The sequence below is a fragment of the Aureobasidium namibiae genome, assembly GCF_000721765.1.
Source record: "Aureobasidium namibiae CBS 147.97 unplaced genomic scaffold scaffold_23, whole genome shotgun sequence".
NCBI lineage: Eukaryota > Fungi > Ascomycota > Dothideomycetes > Dothideales > Saccotheciaceae > Aureobasidium > Aureobasidium namibiae.
In genome coordinates this window covers 204,645-224,169 of record NW_013581186.1, presented here as the reverse complement: position 1 = coordinate 224,169, position 19,525 = coordinate 204,645, and the positions used below count along the sequence as shown (strand labels likewise).

Here is a 19,525-nt window from a genome sequence, read left to right as displayed (position 1 = left end):
GAAATGTTGCATTCCCTTCAAGAGTCGTGGGATTCACGGCTTTCTGGGATTTCTTGTCTGCCTATAGACTTTATCGTGTCTACTTCTGACACGTAACAACCGCGAATCAAAGCAAAATACTTTGATGATAGCCTTAATCTGTTGTCGACTTGTGTATATGGTGCAGCTGATAGAATGATAATTGCTGTCGGACTGATTTGCGTCAGTACTTCAGCTCAAGCCTACAAGACTACGGATGATGTGGACGAGAGGCGGCACAGAAGTAAGTGCGACTGTGATAGTTCCCAGCAATCCCATGCTCAGACTTGAGAAAGCAGCCGCTCGAGGATCGGTGGTCAGGAGTAGCGCTGTCGCTACAGCAGAGCTGTTAGCTCCCAAGGTTATGCCTCGAGTGATGTAATCATCTAAGAACAACAGAGTCAGCTGGAATGATCCTCGTTGCATTTTCGTGCATTGGTGTGTTGGCCGAGAAAGATACGGGCAAATACCTTTAGGAATCCTGAGCAGATCCAGACCAATTGGTCCTACTATAACACCAGCTATGCCACTGAAAATACACAGAGGCGCAATAGTAAACGGATCACCACCCAAGTTATTGGTAGCCGGTGTCGCCAGAGCAAGCGTCAGACTTCGAGATGCAAATGCCAGACCGCGCGGCGCAGATATTCCAATGTGGTAACAGAACACCGGATACGCAAATAGTGATCCGATTGAGACAATCACATTGGGCACAATGATGCTCACGAATCGAGCTTTGAGCTCGTTCCTGTATCTGTACATGGGAAGAGCCAAGGCCACGATACTGACGTCGAGGACGCTGCCGAACATGTCTCCTGCTCCTGGAGGCTTAAGGCCTTGGTCGTTGTCCCAAAGTTGCGTATATTTTGTGCTTGTTGTGTATGCGTGTAATCCGTCCGCGAGACTGTTCCGTCGGATGAGGGCAAGAATCCAGATTCCAAGGATGGTGAATGCAGATGAGACCAAAACGGGATGCAGATATGTCCTATATTTGGGAGGTAGGCGTAGGGCGGCAAAGTAGAAGACGACGTTAAGAGACAGCTGGACTGGCATAGCATACCCGACCCCATAGTATATAGGTATGCCAACGAAGAGAAACAGAGCGCCATAAGTTAGCATGTCAAAGTTCACGCTGACAAAGGCAGCCCAGCGTTGCGGACGGGTCAAAGGTGCAGCGTTGTGACGAACTGATGTGCCAACGGTTGAGGATATAGTTGCGTTACTGGCCACGGGTGGTCCACCAGTGCCAATCACAGAGTCTGGATTCATGGCCTTCAGAGGCGCTTGAATATCAGCGATCCCGTTCGGAGGAGATGGTGTAGATGATTCGTCCAGAGCAGTCTGAGCTGAAAGCGATTGCACAGCGGGCAACTCGCTAGCGGTCGAGTCATGCCTCATCTGAGTTAGTGGAATGTTGTCATCTTCACGCCCAAGTTCTTCAGCTCGCTCTGTCATGGCACGCTTGGATGTGCCGAGAGCGAGCTGTAGACCTCGGACCATATATGCTGTAAAAGCAAAAACCGCGACATATCCAATGACTGCACGGGGTTAGCAGGAGTCAGATGGAACGTGAGGGGGAGGGGGACACCGACTAAACACGGCTATGATTTTTGCGACTTCGACACCGCTTATGGCAGGACTGAGAGGCAAGGTAACGAACGCCGGACAGAAGAAGATGTTGATATATCGTAAAGCGAAGCCGCACTGATAAGAATAAGAACAACTCAGAAACGAGAACTCAAAAACAAACTCACCGGAATTTCAATCAAGGCTACAATTTGTTTTGTCTTGCGATCGCCTAGTATACCTTGGAGCAAGACCAGTATGAGGAACAGACCGATCATGCAAGCCACAGACGCAGGGAACGACACCGAGCTCAGAGATATCAGACAGTGGACACCAAAGCAGACGGCCAGAATACAGGTCACACCGAGAGGCACATAGAGCCATGCGGACACGGTACGTTCCCAAGACGACTTTGCTATCTTGGAAGATGGTCAGTGACTGATAAATAGTGGACATTGCAAAAGTAGCTTACAAGCGCAGCAGCCTGTCCAAGATCGTTCACAAACACACTCGACTGCTTGGTGTTCATAGCTCAATATGTTCAGGTTGCCAATTGGCAGTGTATGTACATGGTAGAAGTTTTAGGAGTGAGGACGCTGATGACTGTAAGGACGGACGGCTTTTGCGGCAACGACGGAGAAGGTGGCCAGCTGATACGGGATGCTGAGAGAGAGAGAGAGAGAGCTACATGATAACCTCGATACACGACCCGAGGAAAGACGATTGATGAGGCAGACATTAGAGACAGATGCGTTAGTCAGTCCAAGACGAGATCTGACGAATAGAGAACGAATAGACAGTATCAGACAAATGTAATAATAGTCAAGCTGTGCAGATTCATGGGCGATTCGAGCGTTGGGCTTTGTTGGACCCTCTTCCACACAGGGGCACGGTACTCTCACCTCTAGAATACTCGATCTGCTACAACGTAGCCCCTTGTCTGTTTGTTCAAAGATTCCGACGTCAACATGGCCGCCCTTGCTACCAAGACGCAGTCGCAGAAGATCTTTGAGAAGTTGAAGCAGAAGCAGGCCAACAAGGTGCGCCGCCTACCACCAAACACTCGACGTGTCCCACAGTATTGACGCCATCCAGATCTGCTTCGACTGCGGCGCCAAAAACCCTACTTGGTCGTCGGTTCCCTTTGGCATCTATCTCTGCCTGGATTGCTCCGCCCACCACAGAAACCTCGGTGTCCACATCTCCTTCGTTCGCTCCACCAACCTCGACAGTGCGTAGTCCGACTCTCCGCATACCCCCCCACCCACTTATACTGACACCACACGTCCAGTCTGGCAATGGGAGCAGCTTCGCACCTTCAAGGTCGGCGGTAACGAGTCTGCAACCAAATACTTCCAGAGCCATGGTGGCTCTGCCGCTCTCGCCAGCAAAGACCCAAAGACAAAATACACTTCCAATGCCGCAAACAAATACAAGGACGAGCTGACACGAAGGTGCCAAGCTGATGCTAAGCTGTAAGACCGCTGTCATCTAAAGCTTGCGACAGAGATTGACGAGCTCTAGATACCCCGACGAGGTCATCATCACCGACCTTGCTGACGAGGCCGGCGCAAGCGGCACGAGCACCCCTGCAGGCGACGACGACGACTTCTTCTCTTCTTGGGACAAGCCCACCATCAAGCGTCCTAGCAACCCTCCGTCTCGTACCGGCACACCCGGCATCAACCGTACCAACTCACCCTTCCTCAACGCTCCCGCCAATGGAGCTGCACGACCAAAGTCGCCCTTGACCGCCGACGCAGCAGCCCCTGCAGCACCTACCGCTCGCGCAATTCCCGCCTCAGCTGCTCGCAAGACTGCTGTGGGCGGTGCCGCTCCTCGCAAGGCCAACATCCTAGGCGCAAAGAAGAAGCTTGGAGCAAAGAAGGTCGACCCGGCAGCCCTTGACTTCGACGCAGCAGAGCGCAAGGCTCGTGAGGAGGCTGAAAGAATTGCAAAACTGGGCTACGACCCTGACGCCGAAGCTACTCCCGTCGAGGCCCAGATCACCTCAGCACAACCAGATTCCACTTCGAGCATTGTGAGCCCGCAGCCTGTCAATCCCCGATCAGGTGGTGGATTTGGCGCAACCGGAAAGACTAAGGAAAAGGAAGTGGAGGGACTCAACGTGGCTGTCCGCAAGCTTGGCTTCGGTCAGGTTGGCGGTGGTGCCCCCGCTGCCGCAGCGCCCAAGAAGATGGGCTTTGGTTCCACCACTAGGGCAACGGAGGGTAAGAGATGACGCGATCATGTGTGTTAAACGAAGCTGACACATATCTTTGTAGACGACTCAGAGAAGTTTGCTCGCCAAAAGTTTGGAGCACAGAAGGGTATTTCATCGGACGAATTCTTTGGAAGAGGCACATTCGACTCCAACTCGCAACAAGAAGCCAAGTCTCGCCTGCAAGGGTTCGAGGGTGCCCAGTCTATCTCATCTAACGCATACTTTGGACGACCCGAGGATGAGATGCCCGAGGGCGAGTACGGAGATATTGAGACTGCAGCCAAGGACTTTGTACGCAAGCTTGGAATCACTGCAGGAGATGATCTTGAGAATCTTACCAGTTTGTTGGGAGAAGGAACCAACAAGTTGCAAGGTAAGACAAGTGGGATTGATGAAGTTCTTGGGCAGCAGCTAACAGAAGCGACAGGAGCTATCAGAAACTACCTCAATGGATAAATTGGATGTAAAAGTGATAGGAGAATGGACACGAGTGGTAAGAATGGAACTAGCCATTGAATTAGCACAAGTTATGGAGAAGAATGAAGCAAGCACGTCAAGATTTGATTCTATTTATCTTCGTTGCAATTAAATGTCGGAGATGGCGCAGAGCGAGAGCCGAGGCGGCAGGATGGAGAAGGGTTCAAGCACGGCCCGCCAATTGCGTCACTGGTTCAGAAAAGTGCAGTCATGTTCTGGTGTCTGCGGCGCAACAACCGAGTGGATACCTTATGGTGATCACCGCCGACCAAACATGCACCTGACCTCGCCGACGACGTGTATACTACCCTCGAATCTTTGAACAACGAACGACACCATGCCTCCCAAAGGATCGCGCGTCGTGCATCACGACAACGACTCGAGATCCGACGGCTCGAGTTCAAAGACCAACCACACTGCCGCGAAGAATAAGCGCCCGAACGGCACGAGCAACCTACGTGATGCAAAGAGCGTGAACGACGCGACCGGGACACAGAGTGCCTCGTCTAGTAACGGAGTGAGTGCCATCGTCAGGGCTCAGACGCTGTGTCGGTAGACAAAGAGGCTGACCTGAAGGCACAGTTCACATGGGCACAAGAAGACCTGTCTCTGCTACAGCAATACCGCGCCGCACATCGCATGGAAACACCTTCGGCATTCAACTCGATACGCAACCAGTTCCTGCTCAGCAACCCGGGCATTGGCAGACAGTCGCCGACCATGGCACGGCGCAAAGCAAAGAGGAAGGTGCCCAAAGAACAACTCGCCTTGGCTGTGAGGAAAAACTTCAACGATGCGGCTGTCAATGAGATTGACGTTATGGTCGATCTGCTGTACAAAGTCCGCAATCAGGGTATGTCTTGCCGTGCAAAGTGCTTCATTTTTTTTCCCAGAGTGCTGACGCGAATACTCTTCAGACAAGGCGTTCCGACTTCGATCGGCACCCAACAAAAGTAACAAGTGAAGCAAGACCTCACGTGTCAGACAGCATATGAACGAAGAACGGCGTCTTTTGGATATACCATATATGATAGATTGAACGAACAGGACCAGGCGGCATCACCATCATCATCACCATGCGGAGTTTTTGGCGTTTTTGCTTGCTGCCGGATAATAACAGGTGGAGGACTTTATAGCCGGAGGATAGTGAGGATTGGCTTGCATTCTGACGAGACCAGCACGAATAGAATACCCAAGGAACAGAATATCAGCTTTGAACATGTTTGCAAACGAAAACACTAGCCATCAGGGTTCCCCGGTGCCGGTCATAGCGGTGGAATTCTTGTGACAAGCATCTCGAAGGTTCGGTGGGCATCGGCGGGCATGCGCTGACCACTGCCAAGCCGACTTGACATGTTTCGCGCTGCCGCATGCCCAAAAGTTTCCGTACCGCGAGCATCTCTCCGCGAGACCACCAATTGATCCTAATCACTGTCGACTTCCTTCAGCCTCTTGTCGCAACACCGACGTTTCGCACAAGCACAAGTCAGCACAATCGCCATGAGTCTGGCCGCTCCAGGCTTGCTTCCCAAGGCGGCCGCCCCGCTCCGTATCCTCGCTGCATCGAGGCCGTCTTGTCAAGTCTATCCCGAACGTTCGCAGTCGACTCTCCAATCCAGACAACTACACACTGCTCCCTCGACCAGATCTGCCCGCCATGTGCCCCGTCGACCTTCTCAAGCCAGGGTAAGTATTACGACATACTGCTATTGCCGACCCACTGATGGCTAACACGATCGAACCCGTAGACCTTCCACGCCACTGCTCCGACGCTGGCCAAGGACCCCTATGCCGCTCTCGGAGTAAACAAATCTGCTTCTACTGGAGAAATCAAGAAGGCCTACTACGGTTTGGCCAAGAAATACCACCCCGACACCAACAAGGACGCTGGTGCCAAGGAAAAGTTCGCCGAAGCCCAGGCCGCCTATGAGACTCTCTCCGACCCCAAGAAGAAGGAAGCATACGATACCTACGGCTCTGCCGCTTTCGACCAGAGTGGAGGCTTCAATCCCGGCGCCGGCGCTGGAGGCAATCCTTTTGCTGGTGGCGGTTTCGGCGGATTTGGAGGCTTCGGAGGCGGTGGTGCTGGAGGTGCTCAGGGCTTTGGCGACATCAACTTCGAGGATCTATTCAGTGCGTTTGGTGGAGGAGGTGCGAGAAGAGGTCGCGGAAGAGCCTCGCCATTCCAGGAAGAGATTCTGGTCGGAGAGAACATCGAGGTTCAGACCAACATCTCTTTCCTCGACGCAGCCAAAGGCATTACCAAGGACATCCACATCAACCCTCTGGTCAAGTGCAAAACTTGTGAAGGGAATGGCTTGAAGAAGGGTCAGTCAAGATCGACGTGTAAGAGTTGCGATGGCTCTGGTCAACGGGTACACTTTATGCAGGGTGGCTTCCAGATGGCAAGCACTTGTGGAGCATGCGGAGGTCAAGGTCAGACCATTCCCAAAAATGGTGCTTGCGGAAGCTGCAAGGGAGAGGGTGCAGTCCGTGAAAAGAGAACCGTGTCAATCGACATTCCTGGAGGTATCGAGGATGGCATGAGAATGCGTGTGTCACAAGAAGGAGACTTCCCACCGACAGGTCAGGCCGCCAACCCCAAGGCACGAACGGCGAATGGCGACTTGTATGTCTTTGTTCGAGTCGCACCCGATCCAAAGTTCAGCCGCAATGGGTCAGACGTACTCTACACAGCATCGATACCGCTCACGACAGCAATTCTCGGAGGAGAGATCCCCATCCCTACGCTGGATGGCGAAGTCAAGGTCAAGGTCGCGACAGGCACAGCAACCGGCGACCGCATCACACTTTCTGGCATGGGTATGAGGAAATTGAACAGTCGACGCGGCAACAACGGAGATCTACGGGTTGAGTATAAGGTGCAGATGCCCAAGTATCTCAGTGTCAACCAGAGGACGATTGTCGAAATGCTCGCAGACGAGATGAGCGACAAGACGGCCAAGCGCGTGATGAACCTCGGAAAGATGGCAGAGGACGCCAAGAAAGATACAGCAACGAGCGAAGAAGACTTGCACAAGAACGAAGGATTTCTCAAGTCAGCATGGCACAGACTTACACACCAGCACGACCACCTGAAGGAGAACGAAGACGCCAAGAAGCAAGAAGAGGACGACAAGAAGAAGTCTGGATCAAGCTAAAGAAGAAGAGGGGACGACATGTAAGAGAATTGTACAAATCATGTATATTATAGCGATTGGGTTGGAGCATTTGAGCGCGAAGGAAGCTCGGGTGGAGTGGTACATTTTGACTAGAGGAATGTAACAACAGACAGAGAATAGACAGATAGACTCTCCTCTCGAGACGAGTGCCGTTTGATGGTTGACTGTAGATTGTATAGAGTGGTGTCTGCGGGTGTGTCAGATTGATGTTAGTAGGGCGAGCGTCAAAGCGGGCGGGAGCATGACGATTGGGCATCGGAGGAGTTGCAGCTGGCGGCCGTGATTGATTAGCCATCTAGCTGCATCTCTTGCACACACACACACACACACATCCACTCGAGTTCATATTTGCGCAATCTACTCGCTGCCGCGTAAACAACTAGGATCCGAGACCGACAACGAAGACTCGGAAACCAAACCAAACTCCAGGCAGCAACAACAGCAGCCACTGCAGCAAGCGCGATCAACCCCACCCGCGTAGCCATGCTATAGCGGCCACATAGCCACACAACCACGACAAGATGATGCAAACACCAATGCTGTCATGCCCGCTCAAGGTGACAAACGAGATAGACTGGATAGCTCCGCTCAAGCAATACATCCGCACCACCTACGGCGACGACCCGGAACGCTATGCCGACGAATGCGCCGCCCTGAACCGTCTCCGCCAGGACATGCGAGGCGCCGGCAAGGACTCGGCTGCTGGGAGAGACCTGCTCTACCGCTACTACGGTCAGCTGGAACTGTTGGACTTGCGCTTCCCTGTCGATGAAAATCATATCAAGATCTCCTTTACCTGGTCCGTCTCTGCCTACTAAGACATGGGTATACCCTACTGACCATGACCTCTGCAGGTTCGACGCCTTTACACACAAACCCACCTCGCAATATTCGCTCGCCTATGAGAAAGCTTCCATCATCTTCAACATCTCGGCCGTCCTCTCCTGCCACGCCGCCCACCAGGACCGCAACCAGGAAACCATGCTTAAGGTTGCCTACCACTCGTTCCAGGCTTCGGCCGGCATGTTCACCTACATCAATGAGAACTTCCTACACGCTCCCTCGACCGATTTGAGCAGAGACACAGTCAAGACCCTCATTGCCGTCATGCTCGCCCAAGGCCAGGAGGTCTTTTTGGAGAAGCAAATCGCCGATGGCAAGAAGGTTGGCCTCATGGCTAAGCTCGCCAGTCAGGCTGCATACTTGTACACCCAGGCACTCGAAGGTGTACAGGAGAACGTCGCCAAGGCCATCTTCGAGCGCGTCTGGTTGATTCTTGTCCAGTTCAAGACACATTACATGACCTCGCTCGCCCACTACTATCAGGCCCTTGCTGATGATGATGCCAATTCCCACGGTATCGCCATCACTCGTCTGGAAATCGCCATCAATCTTGCCCGCGAAGCTGCAAAGGTCGCAAACTCGTTCCCTTCTTCCATTCCTGCTTCTTCCAACCTGGCAGGGGATACTGCTTCTATCCTCTCAAACATGGCCAAGACTCATCTGACCGCATGCGACGAAAAGCTGCAGCAATTCAACAAGGACAACGACTTCATCTACCATCAGTCCACTCCCGCCGAGGCTGCTCTTCCTGCCATTCCAAAGCTTCCGGCGGCCAAGCCCATCCCAGTGAGCGAGTTGTATCAAGGCCAGGATATTCATCGCATTGTTGGTCCCGACATTTTCCAAAAAATTGTTCCCATGGCCGTCACAGAGTCTGCCAGTATGTACGATGAGGAGAAGGCTAAACTCGTACGTGCAGAAAGCGAGCGCGTCGAAATTGCCAACGACGAGATGGCCGCTTCACTCGATTATCTCAAATTGCCCAACAGTCTGAATATCCTCAAGGGAGGCTTGGATCAAGACATGGCTGTTGATTCTGATTTCCGCAAGTGGTGCGAAGACTTTGTCGGCCATGCTCCGTTTGCCCAAGACTTTGAGCAACTCGACTCTAGCAAGTCTAGCATCCATGGCATACTCGACCAGTGTCAGAAAAGCTTAGACATGGAAGAGAGTGTTTGCGAGAAGATGAGGAACAAGTACGGCGCCGAATGGACCCAGCAACCTAGCTCGCGCCTTACCACGACGCTTCGCAGCGATATCCGCAACTACCGTAGTGCAGTCGAAGAGGCGAGCATGAGTGATGTGCAGCTGTATAGCTCTTTTAGACAGCACGAATCGGATATGGAAGAGATGCGCTCTGCTGGCGAGACTGACGAAGCAGACGTCCTTTACCAACGCGCCATGATCAAGGTTGGCGCCGCAAGAAAGACCGGCGCGAAGAGTCCAGCGGCAGAAGGCAACCTGATTGATGACATTGATGATGATGACAAGGCGAGCGTATCTGAGCAGATAGCCGCTGTCGAGGATTTGCTGAAGAAGTTGACTCTGATCAAGAGGGAGCGTGAGAAGGTGCTCAAGGATTTGAAAGAAAAGGTTCGTCTGTCTGAGGCCTCATCGATAGAATTACGTGCTAATCCCCGATTCAGGTTCACAACGATGACATTTCGAGCGTTCTGATCTTGAACAAGAAGGCCATGTCTCAGGAGAATCAGCTCTTCAAGACCGAACTCGAGAAGTTCCGACCGCACCAACAGCGACTACTGCAAGCTCAACACAAGCAACACAGCTTGATGAAGGAGCTCACTCGCACTTACAGTGATTTGCTGTCGGACAAGCGCGTTCGTCAAGAGCAAAACAAATATGAAGCCTTCTCGCGTCAACGTGGCACTGTCATGTCCAAGTATAAGAAGGTGCATCAAGCACTCATGGATCTGCAAGCTGGCCTTGAGCGCGCCAAGAATTTCTACTCTGAGATGAAAGATACAGTCGACAGTCTGTACAAGAACGTCGAAGGCTTTGTTGGCAACCGCAAGGCAGAAGGAAGCCAGCTTCTTAACCAGATCGAAAGTGGTAAGGCTTCATCAGGTGGGGGCGCGGATAGAGAGCAGCAGCGTCTCAAGGAGATGATGAATCGTATGTCCATGAACCCATCATCTTCGCCGCATCAACAACAGCAACCACAGCCTCCTGCAAGACCTATGCAACCGCAACAACAGCACTCGTACAACAACTACAACCCTGCCGCCTCACCACCAGTGACTTCAGGCTATGGCATGCAACCCACACCATCACCCTACATGCAGCATCAACAACAACAACAAAACTACGCTCAACACCAACAACCTCAACACCAGCAACCACCCCAGCAATCCTACCAACAGCAGCATCAACAGCATTCCCAACAACCACAACAAAGCTATTCCTACAAACCAACTTCCTACGGCATGCCCAACTCCCCACCAGTCGCTGCACCTCAAAACCAATACTTTTCTCCTCCGCCAAACCAGAATCAGCAATACGGACAACAACAGCAGATGGGACAACAACAGCAGAATATGTTGCCGCATGGCTATGTGCCGCCGCCTCCGCCTCCGGGCCCGCCGCCGCATCAGCAGTATGGGCAACAGCAGGGGTATGGTCAGCAGCAACAGCAGCAGCATTCGCAACAGCAGGGGCAGGGGCAGGCTGATCCTTGGGCTGGGTTGGGTGCTTGGAAGTAAGGGTTGATATGGAGTGGATGTGGAGAGAAGCAAGGGTCAGGGCAAAGGTGTAGAGACTAGAAGTGTTCTTTGTACATTTTTGCAAGTTGATCGGATAGCTCGATTATCATGAGTTTATCAATCACACTTCCGGAATCCGTAATATTCGTTATACACAAGTCTAAACACCATCATCCGTCTATTGCGACACGTGCTTTACATGTTCACTCTTCTGTTTTCGTAATTGGTTAGAGCTCGCCTTCAACCAATATCATGAACCGTCGAAGCGATGAGCTCGGGTAGTTGGAATAAAGGCTGTGTAACAGGGCAAACGAGGACTAATGAGAGATTGGCATCCCCAATCATCTTCTTTTTTTTTGCGATGATGATTTAATGGTCTGCGAGAGGAAAAAAAAAGTGCTTTCATTCCGGTACTTCTCTGCATTATGCACCATGGATCTGATTGACGTAGGGATCGGGAAAACGCTTTTTTCCTCTTTTTCCTCTTTTTCCTCTTCTCAAAGCAGGTCTGAAAATCGTTGATGACGGACGGGTTTTTGTTTTTGGATTCGCATTGCATTGCAGTTTTGACCAATTCTTTTCTTTTCTCGAGCTTTGCGAAATCTTTTTTCTTTTCTTATCGACGGATTTTTTGATCAAAAAACGCGGACCTCTGGGGACTTTTCTTTTGGCACAACGAGGTGATATGCTGACTAACTCTGGTCTGCGGCCTTCGAGCGAAAAAAAGGATTCTCGTTTGCAAGATTTTGGATCATCGACGGGTGTTTCGCGGGCAAAAGGATATAAACGGTTCATCACTCCGAACAAACGCAAGTCGGACGCCTTCCGAAGGCAGCCAGCCAAAAGGCGCTGGCCGATGGTATGGAGAGCAGTGGACCTCTGATTAGTAGTTGGCTCTAGATCAGCAAATTCCCGCACTGGGCGATGGATGCTTGGTTGTATCCCGACGCTGCGTTGGAGTGGGCAAACATCCTGCTCATGGGCTCTGCTGATGGTGCTCTGCTGATGGTGCTCTGCTGATGGTGCTCTGCTGATGGTGCTCTGCTGGCTTCTTGGCTGTAGCTGATGTACAGATAAGAGCTCTGCATATGCATGATTGTATGCTGCAGGTAGATTACGTCGCATAAGATTTACGATCGAGGTTGTCCATGGCAAAGGAGCTCATGCAATCGGCTGTATGATGTACAATTGAGCTTGGGAACTCCGTTTGGTGGATGGAATCGGACCGTGATGAGGCGAGCTCTTCAGCGATCACGTCAAGAGCAGATAGTCATGTCCTAACATGATCGTACGGAATTTTCATGGAAGGGCCACAAACGGCCGAAAGATTGTTCCTCACATGAAGAACTTTCTGAGGATATCTGTTCGAAGGATAATGTCCGAGCCCAGGAACCCCGCTTCGAGCTCGGTATCTGGCGCCCAAGCCCAATGCAGTAGTTGCGTAGTTCGTTGAATAGTGCCCGGACCTGATCTCGGGGCGCACGATACAATAGCGTTGGTGAACGCTGTCTGGTCAGCGGGTGTTACAGCACCTGTCCCAAGCAAGAAAATCGGCCACAGGAGAAGCGCAGATGCGCCTCGTAAGAGATCCATCTGCTGGAATACTTTGTGGCTTTGTCTGGATATAGCAATGAGCTCCGGATCGAAAGGACCATTCATGGGATTCAACAGTTTGTGAGAGAGAAATTGACATCCGTAGTACCATGCCTTGGCTGAGAGCAGATTCTTCATCATGAATGTATCTGCAGTGCCGGAGTCAACATCGAACAGATCTTCTGGAGCTTCGACTGGTGCTCGCCAAGCCATGATGGCGTTCGAGAGTGAGATTGCGTCGATCAGATCTTTGCCTTGGAGTGGTAGTCTGTCTCTGAGCCAACACAATTTGAAACCCATGTCGAAGAGAGGCGCGCACATGCCCACCCAAGGACACTTGCGCCATGACGTATACATGTCTTGCCGAGGACTGCCTGGAAGACACATAGTCCCATACAACTTTTCGAGGTAGTCGTAGGGCAGTGTAGGAGCAGGTTGGAAGAGCCTGTTGTGGACCGTACGGAAAGAATAGGCTTCGAGAAGTAGGACTTGATGCATCGATGTTGGTGGCTTGTTCATCATGCCTGTGCGAACTAGGTTGTGAGCGCCGTTGAGATGAGCTATTCGCATGCTAGCAGGTTCATCGGTTCTTGGACTCATCGACTGTTCGACAATGGATTAGCTTAAATAACCAGTACTCTGGAAGCAGAGAACCGCTCACCTCAAATGTATGTAATAGAAGTGTCGCTGCAACTTTCCATTCCGGCTGGGTCAACCCAGTCTCGGTCAGAGCAGTGGCAAGGCCCTTGACCGCTTGTTGGTAATGAACAAGTGCCTTCTGGATACCTCCCGGCTGAGCTTTGTTCACGAACGCTGTCCCGCAGGACAGCCAGGCATGCATGAGCGAAGAGTTCTCTAGACATAACGGCAGACAGAGTTGTGATGCTGGTTGATCAAGACTGCCATTATCTGGCGAAATGATGGCCTTGTCGAACGCAGTCGTGACATGGATCAATTGACTAGACGTCATGTTGCTGGGACTGTTAGTCCCATCACTTCCAGATCTGCGTAATCAAGATACAAAGCACTTACGGAGATACCTTGTTGACTCCGGGCGGGAGACTGATAGTGATACAATTCTCTATGCTGTTCTGCGGTGAGGGTGCCTCCCATCCATATTCCCAGGTATTTCGAGGAAGGGTACCATGATTGCTCTTGCGTCCAGCATTCCGGAGTACCATTGTAGTTCGAGACGGAGATCCGGATTCTATCGACATTTGGGTATGATCCCGTCTGGAATCGACATCAAGACGCGGCTGGTATCTACCGCCATCTTCGGAACCCAGCGACGATGCATGTGCTGGCCACTCGCAGACAACAGTTCCAGTGCTCTTCCGACAGCGCACACACTCCGGCTTCGCAAGATCACACTTCTTTTTCTTTCTCCGACCTGATATTAAATGGTGTTAGCCCGAGAGTACACATGAGATATAATCGCCCCGCAATATGGCAACTGATCCGAACAGGCCCGTGAGATCGTGTGAGGTAATGGGGCAGATACGTACATGGTAGACAGCCCAGATCTGTACGCGTACGCTTGGGCTTGACGTCCGCTGCAACCAATCCGCCGGAAGAAAGCTCAAAATTAGCAAACATGACACGATTGCCAGCAGTTTAGAACGGGCGCATCGCGGAGTGAGGTTCGTCCATGCAACCAGATCTGCGGGAGCGGCTGGCTCGAACGAGACTAATTTGCCAAGACGTTCGTTCCTCCAGAGGAACCAGGTCCGACTGAATGGACTGACCTTGAGTACTGATTGTGTATCTCACTGGAAACTTGGAATAGTGAATCAGACTGTGAATATGGGAGACATGGAAGCATTCGAACTTCGGATGAAGAGAACTCGAATCTTGCAGTGGTACATAAAGTCAAAGAAACAAAGGCTTCGTGATGCGAAAGGTTAAAAGTTCTGTTAAACTGTGCTTGTTGAGATACGAGAAGTTTAGCATGTCCACTTTTCTCGAGATTGTTCCTTGCGCCGGTAGAAATTTCCTTCATGACTTTCTCCATCATTGACTATGGGGAAAATCAAATCTTTAAAATGCGATCTTGACTATGCACATTGGGAAGGTGCAAGCGAGGAACAGGATAAACCAGATATCACAAGTGGTCCCCCTACAGAAGATCATCAATACCACGCTCAGAATCCTTCTTGATTAGATCGATCATGCCCTATAATTCTTATCAGTATGTGACAAAGATATCGCGTAAGAACAGTTCACGTACATCAGGGAAGATGGGCTTGCCATCCTTGTCAAGCACATAACGGAAAGGCATCTCGGTGCTCTCATGCTCGTCGACTTTGATCTCGGGGTGGTCGACGTATTTGATGTTTTCCAGCTCGATGTGATCTTGGACAACGATTCTGGTGGTGCGCACTGCTGTGTCGGTAGTCATCTGTACGGGTCCCAAACGACGGCCTTGGTAGCCCTTCTTGCGAAGTTCTGAGGTACGATCTATCAAGACATTAGACACTGGATTACACCCAGGTAAAGGTGTTGTAGCATACCTCTTGGTGGGTCGTCTCCAAGAATACCTCCGAACAGGAAGATATCGAAGTTGTCGCCGTCCTCAGGGCTGAGTTCCTTGGTTGCTGCAGGATCAAGCAGGCAGACGCGGTCCTTCTTGTCTGCGTAGATTTCCTCGATACCTCGGTGCTCAACTTTCAACTCAGAGACATTCTTGAGCGACTCGGGTAGTTGGAGCGAGGTAGGAACAGACGTGAGGAAGAATTGGGAGCCTGAAGCGGCAGTCTCTCTAGCGATACACTTGTACTCGAGAGCTGACCATTGCTCGAGCTCAGGGTCGAGATGCTCGACAATGAAGGTCTTGTTACCGGACATATTCTACATTGATCAGATATGCTCTTATCATAACTTTTGCATGCTCGAGTTTTGTTGCAGACTTACGATCTGGTACTCGATTCTTGCGGGTTTTCACTTCCAGGTGTTGACAAAGAAGATAGAGAGAGTGAGAGAACTCTTTGATGTTGATATGGTAAGAGTGGGATGAGAGTATTGGTCGTCGTTGGGAGGATGAACACAGCAATTGCTTTCAGTGATTTTCCAAAACTTTTGACGCGAAGCCGAGACTGACGTGGTTTCTGCGGAGAGGAACAAGCATCGTGGGGGAATAGAAAAGCAGCGGCGCGAATTTGTTACACAACACATGGCCAATCATTGGAGAGGCCGAGCAATCATACGTCTAATAGCAGACCAGCTGTGCTATATAGCGAAGTCCTCGCGTGGGGGAGCTTGCAGCATGCAGCCGCAGCAAGCTAGGCTTATGCTCCGGTCATTGAACAAAAAGAACCACAATAATGAGAAGGATTGTATAACAGTCTATACTCATTGAGGCGAAGGCATTCCTCATTATCTAGTCCCAGACACACTGTGGCCCAAGGAGAGCTTCAACCAGGCTCCTGAACGAGCCATAGAGCTTAGCCAAGGATGAGGTGCTGCATGACCACAAACGAACGAAGAAAGGATCAGAGCTCAAGTGAAAGGGCTGGGCAAAACGTTGTAGAAAGGCACGGAAGAGACGATAACACAAGCTAGGGAGCTCTTCGTACGTACCATAACCCCTCTTTCAAAACCTCACTGCTCTTATCGCAAGTCGCCCAAACCTCTTCGATCCACTGAACATTCAAAAGAACAAGTCAATTGCTTGCCAAGCACGAGCTCAAAGCTTCCCAGCAGCAAGCACGAAACCGCAAGCAGAAGCAAGGGCAGCAGTGAACACCGGAACGTGCGTCAAAAGTGTTTCGTCATACGTTTCACACGTTGCGGCCGCCTTTTGACCGAAGCGATTGACATTGGAAAGGCCTTTCTCTCTCTCTCCCAAGGAACAACGACAAGCAAAAGAACAAAAGCAGCTCTTTGCTCGTATCAGATCAAGAGTCCCCTTTGTCCCGAACCCGAGAACCCCAGCTTTCGCACGCAAGAGCCGGGCTTAGTCAAGCAAAACGACGACATCACCCTGGTGAACAAAGCCCCGATCTAAAGAGTGTCCGACCCCAATCTTTTGCATCTACCACCAATCGCATTTCTCTCCTCTGCGAATCAAGCTTGCGTACAGTCAGAAACGCGACTTCAATTTCTCCTGGCAAAGACCGACCCTCTACCCATCTTCCGCAAGACAACAAGGTCGAAGCACCTTTGCGACAAGCCCGCCCATCATGAACCCCCACCAGAACAACAAGGTCGACATCAACGTGAGATCTCCCTCTGTTGCCAAATGCACCTCCCGACTCATCATATCCACACAGGCCATGTCACCAGACGAGCAGCGTCTATTCCGCATGTACGGCAAGCTCCCCGACAAGAAGAACCTGCTGCAGAACAAGCTCAAGGTACAACCCTCTTTTCCCCATCTCCCATCTTTTTGGTATCGCAAACAACTCACACACGCGACAAACAAAACAGGGCCAAGAGCGCAAATACTTCGACAGCGGCGACTACGCCCTCAGCAAAGCCGGCAAGGCAGGCGACGTCGGCGTCACCAGCATCGGCGTCGAACACCCCTCACCAGACACCATCCCCCACCTCTCCTCATCACCGAGCACCCAGACCCCCGGCAACCCCAACGGCAACCCTGGTCTCAACTTGCAGCCCACCCAAAGCCACTCCTCCTACGTGTCAGGCAGCCCTGTCAAGGAAGGCAGTATCCTACAGAGGGGCATGAGTGTCGACGACCAGGATGGAGAAATCAAGAGTGCGATGGAGAAGCGTGCTCAGGCTGCTTCTGTGTCGTCGGGTCTTTCGCCTTCGTCCGAGAGTGACGCTGTGCCCATTCGTCAATAGGACATGTCTGTTTGCGCCTTTGACCCACGGGTTTGGGAGTCTACACTCGAGACTCTGACTGTGGAAATTGGCGACAAGACACGGCGTGATAGGATGACAGAGTCTGTCCAAGGTGGTGCAGATAAGAGTCCAGGCCAGGAACAGGCGTTGGACGGACAGGGATTGCAGGAGTTTGTTTTATCAGCCCACATTGTTGTCTTTTTGTGTTTTTGTCTTCTCAATACTCCACCACTCCTTCTGATTGTCCTATTGACTCCAGGAGGTGTTTGATCCGCCATCCGCACAGCACTTTTTGTCTTTGTCTGTACGTTTATGCCATGCTCTCTCTTTCTTTGTTCGCTCGTTACGACCTTCTCTTCGGTGTATCTATTTCGATTGGGTAATGAATTGTCTTTTTCCAGACATATTCCAATTTCTTCTCTTTGGTCTGCGTTATGAAATGTGACGTGATAATACATATGTGATGTCTCTCAAAAGACAGGAAAAGCTTTAGCTATACATGAAACTCCCTTTCGGTTTACATTTGAAATTTACACTTGCTCATGCGTGGACAAAGGCGCCACCTTGAGCAGTCTGACCCCTCTTGCTGCCGGGAACACTAGGCTCCACCTCTTCCATAGCAGACAAGACATCCGCATCAAGAACGGGATCCAGAGGAGAATCTTGATCAAGAGCACTGCCTGAGGAGCCCGAGAGCTGCTTGTAGGCCATGATCTCCTTGGCAGCCCACTCGCGCCACTCTTCGTATTTCTGGTCCTCGAGCTCCATACCGACAGTCAATGGCGAAGGCCCAAACTCAGCACCGGTCCAGAGGGCTTCCTCGCGAGCAACGCGGCGCTCAATCTCCTGTGTGTGGCGGACCTCATAGAACTCCTTGCGGGCCTTGTCGTAGGCACCTGCCTTGGTGTAAGCCGGGTATGTGTCTGGCTCTGCGGTTGGGAGAGTGGGAGTAAGCATGTCGGTGGTCTTGAGGTTGAGGGTGGCGGCGAGGGTGGAGAGAAGACCAGCGACGTTTGCGGACGCATTGCGGTAGTAGGAAAAGGAGATGGGCACGACGTTGAAAGGGGTTTCGGCGAAGGGCTTGATGGTGGACTCGGGCTGGACGGTCAAGTTGATGTTGTGTTGCTTGCCGATGGCTGCGAGGTCGATGTTTCGTAGTGATTCTGCGATGGCATCGGAGTTTATGAGGGCGATACTGAAGGAGCGCTTGTTGATGGAGGATGTGTCGAGGTTTTGTGCAGCAAGGACCTGGTTCAAGTGCTTGACGGCATCCTTGAATTGATGGGGGTATTTGGGGTGGTATGTCAGGTAGAGATTGACGGGAACGTTGGCATCGACGTCGGTGTATTCGGTCCTTGACGGCAGCTGGCTGGTGTGCAGATCGACGGCATACTCGTCTTTGAACAGGGGTTGAAGGCTCTCGTGGAAATGGTCGGAGCGTAGGTAGTCGAGCATTTGTGGGCCGGCGGAGAAGTCGAGTTCATGGCGGACCAGGCCCATGAGCCATGCTTGTCTCTGCACAAGACTATAGATGGTCAGCAAGTGCGCACTTGTGTGTCTTGATGAGATGTGCACACCTCTCTCCGTCGACCTGCTTGGTGGGCTGATCTAGCTGGCTCCAGTCGAACTTTTGGTAATCCTTGCCGTCATCTTCGAGGATCTGTCTAGGTCTTGCCAATTCCCATGGGTGATCGCCAAAGAAGTCGAGTCTGAGTTGGTCCTCCGGATATTGAAGTTTGACAGGCTGGAAGAGCTTGCTGGCCTTCCTGCCCTTGCGCTGGGCGGGTTGCAATGGTGGACGCACGAGACGTTCTGATGGCGGCAGGTTGCCGATGACAGTGTACCACGGCGGAGGAGGCTGAGAGGCAATGGTAGCCCTGCCGGTTTCGCGGGCCTGGAGAAGACGTGTGGCAGCCTGGTGTACTCGCTGAGGCGCAAAGTTGTACCGACCCATGGCTGGCGTCTTGTGTGGCAGGTCAATCAACAGTCGCTCCTTCCATGAATAATTCGAGATTCCAGCGCGAAGCGGGAGAGATCTTGGCGGAAGCGGAGAAGAAGAAGGTGCGGCAGCCAATCAGCGGGCGGTCGAAGCGTGCGGT

General features: G+C 51.7%; 8 protein-coding genes across 8 annotated transcripts; 4 read left to right on the top strand and 4 right to left on the bottom strand.

Annotated features, from left to right (window-relative positions):
- Nucleotides 1-210: 210 nt before the first annotated feature.
- On the bottom strand, nt 211-2,949 carry M436DRAFT_76546 (uncharacterized protein; the record flags this gene model as incomplete). The annotated part of the gene is made up of 6 exons (XM_013567759.1): nt 211-404; nt 489-1,556; nt 1,611-1,722; nt 1,773-2,003; nt 2,057-2,101; nt 2,938-2,949. The coding sequence occupies 6 exons, from the start codon at nt 2,947-2,949 to the stop codon at nt 211-213; spliced, it is 1,662 nt and encodes a 553-aa protein (XP_013423213.1).
- A 1,673-nt stretch (nt 2,950-4,622) lies between these two features.
- M436DRAFT_85925 (uncharacterized protein) lies at nt 4,623-5,249 on the top strand (the record flags this gene model as incomplete). Its single annotated transcript, XM_013567758.1, has 3 exons — nt 4,623-4,802; nt 4,868-5,138; nt 5,203-5,249. 3 exons carry the CDS (start codon nt 4,623-4,625, stop codon nt 5,247-5,249), a joined length of 498 nt encoding a protein of 165 aa, XP_013423212.1.
- A 536-nt stretch (nt 5,250-5,785) lies between these two features.
- Nucleotides 5,786-7,446, top strand: M436DRAFT_57119 (uncharacterized protein; the record flags this gene model as incomplete). The annotated part of the gene is made up of 2 exons (XM_013567680.1): nt 5,786-5,971; nt 6,034-7,446. The coding sequence occupies 2 exons, from the start codon at nt 5,786-5,788 to the stop codon at nt 7,444-7,446; spliced, it is 1,599 nt and encodes a 532-aa protein (XP_013423134.1).
- Nucleotides 7,447-7,991: 545 nt separating this feature from the next.
- Nucleotides 7,992-11,030, top strand: M436DRAFT_57064 (BRO1-domain-containing protein; the record flags this gene model as incomplete). The annotated part of the gene is made up of 3 exons (XM_013567663.1): nt 7,992-8,266; nt 8,322-9,903; nt 9,957-11,030. 3 exons carry the CDS (start codon nt 7,992-7,994, stop codon nt 11,028-11,030), a joined length of 2,931 nt encoding a protein of 976 aa, XP_013423117.1.
- Nucleotides 11,031-12,365: 1,335 nt separating this feature from the next.
- M436DRAFT_57082 (uncharacterized protein) lies at nt 12,366-14,219 on the bottom strand (the record flags this gene model as incomplete). Its single annotated transcript, XM_013567668.1, has 4 exons — nt 12,366-13,226; nt 13,285-13,597; nt 13,656-14,013; nt 14,129-14,219. The coding sequence occupies 4 exons, from the start codon at nt 14,217-14,219 to the stop codon at nt 12,366-12,368; spliced, it is 1,623 nt and encodes a 540-aa protein (XP_013423122.1).
- A 520-nt stretch (nt 14,220-14,739) lies between these two features.
- M436DRAFT_57348 (DUF431 domain-containing protein) lies at nt 14,740-15,467 on the bottom strand (the record flags this gene model as incomplete). The annotated part of the gene is made up of 3 exons (XM_013567714.1): nt 14,740-14,796; nt 14,851-15,080; nt 15,134-15,467. 3 exons carry the CDS (start codon nt 15,465-15,467, stop codon nt 14,740-14,742), a joined length of 621 nt encoding a protein of 206 aa, XP_013423168.1.
- Nucleotides 15,468-16,801: 1,334 nt separating this feature from the next.
- Nucleotides 16,802-17,426, top strand: M436DRAFT_57136 (Endosulfine-domain-containing protein; the record flags this gene model as incomplete). Its single annotated transcript, XM_013567683.1, has 3 exons — nt 16,802-16,837; nt 16,892-16,975; nt 17,049-17,426. 3 exons carry the CDS (start codon nt 16,802-16,804, stop codon nt 17,424-17,426), a joined length of 498 nt encoding a protein of 165 aa, XP_013423137.1.
- Nucleotides 17,427-17,966: 540 nt separating this feature from the next.
- Nucleotides 17,967-19,380, bottom strand: M436DRAFT_57107 (mitochondrial ribosomal protein; the record flags this gene model as incomplete). The annotated part of the gene is made up of 3 exons (XM_013567675.1): nt 17,967-18,353; nt 18,918-18,951; nt 19,004-19,380. The coding sequence occupies 3 exons, from the start codon at nt 19,378-19,380 to the stop codon at nt 17,967-17,969; spliced, it is 798 nt and encodes a 265-aa protein (XP_013423129.1).
- Between the last annotated feature and the right edge of the window lie 145 nt (nt 19,381-19,525).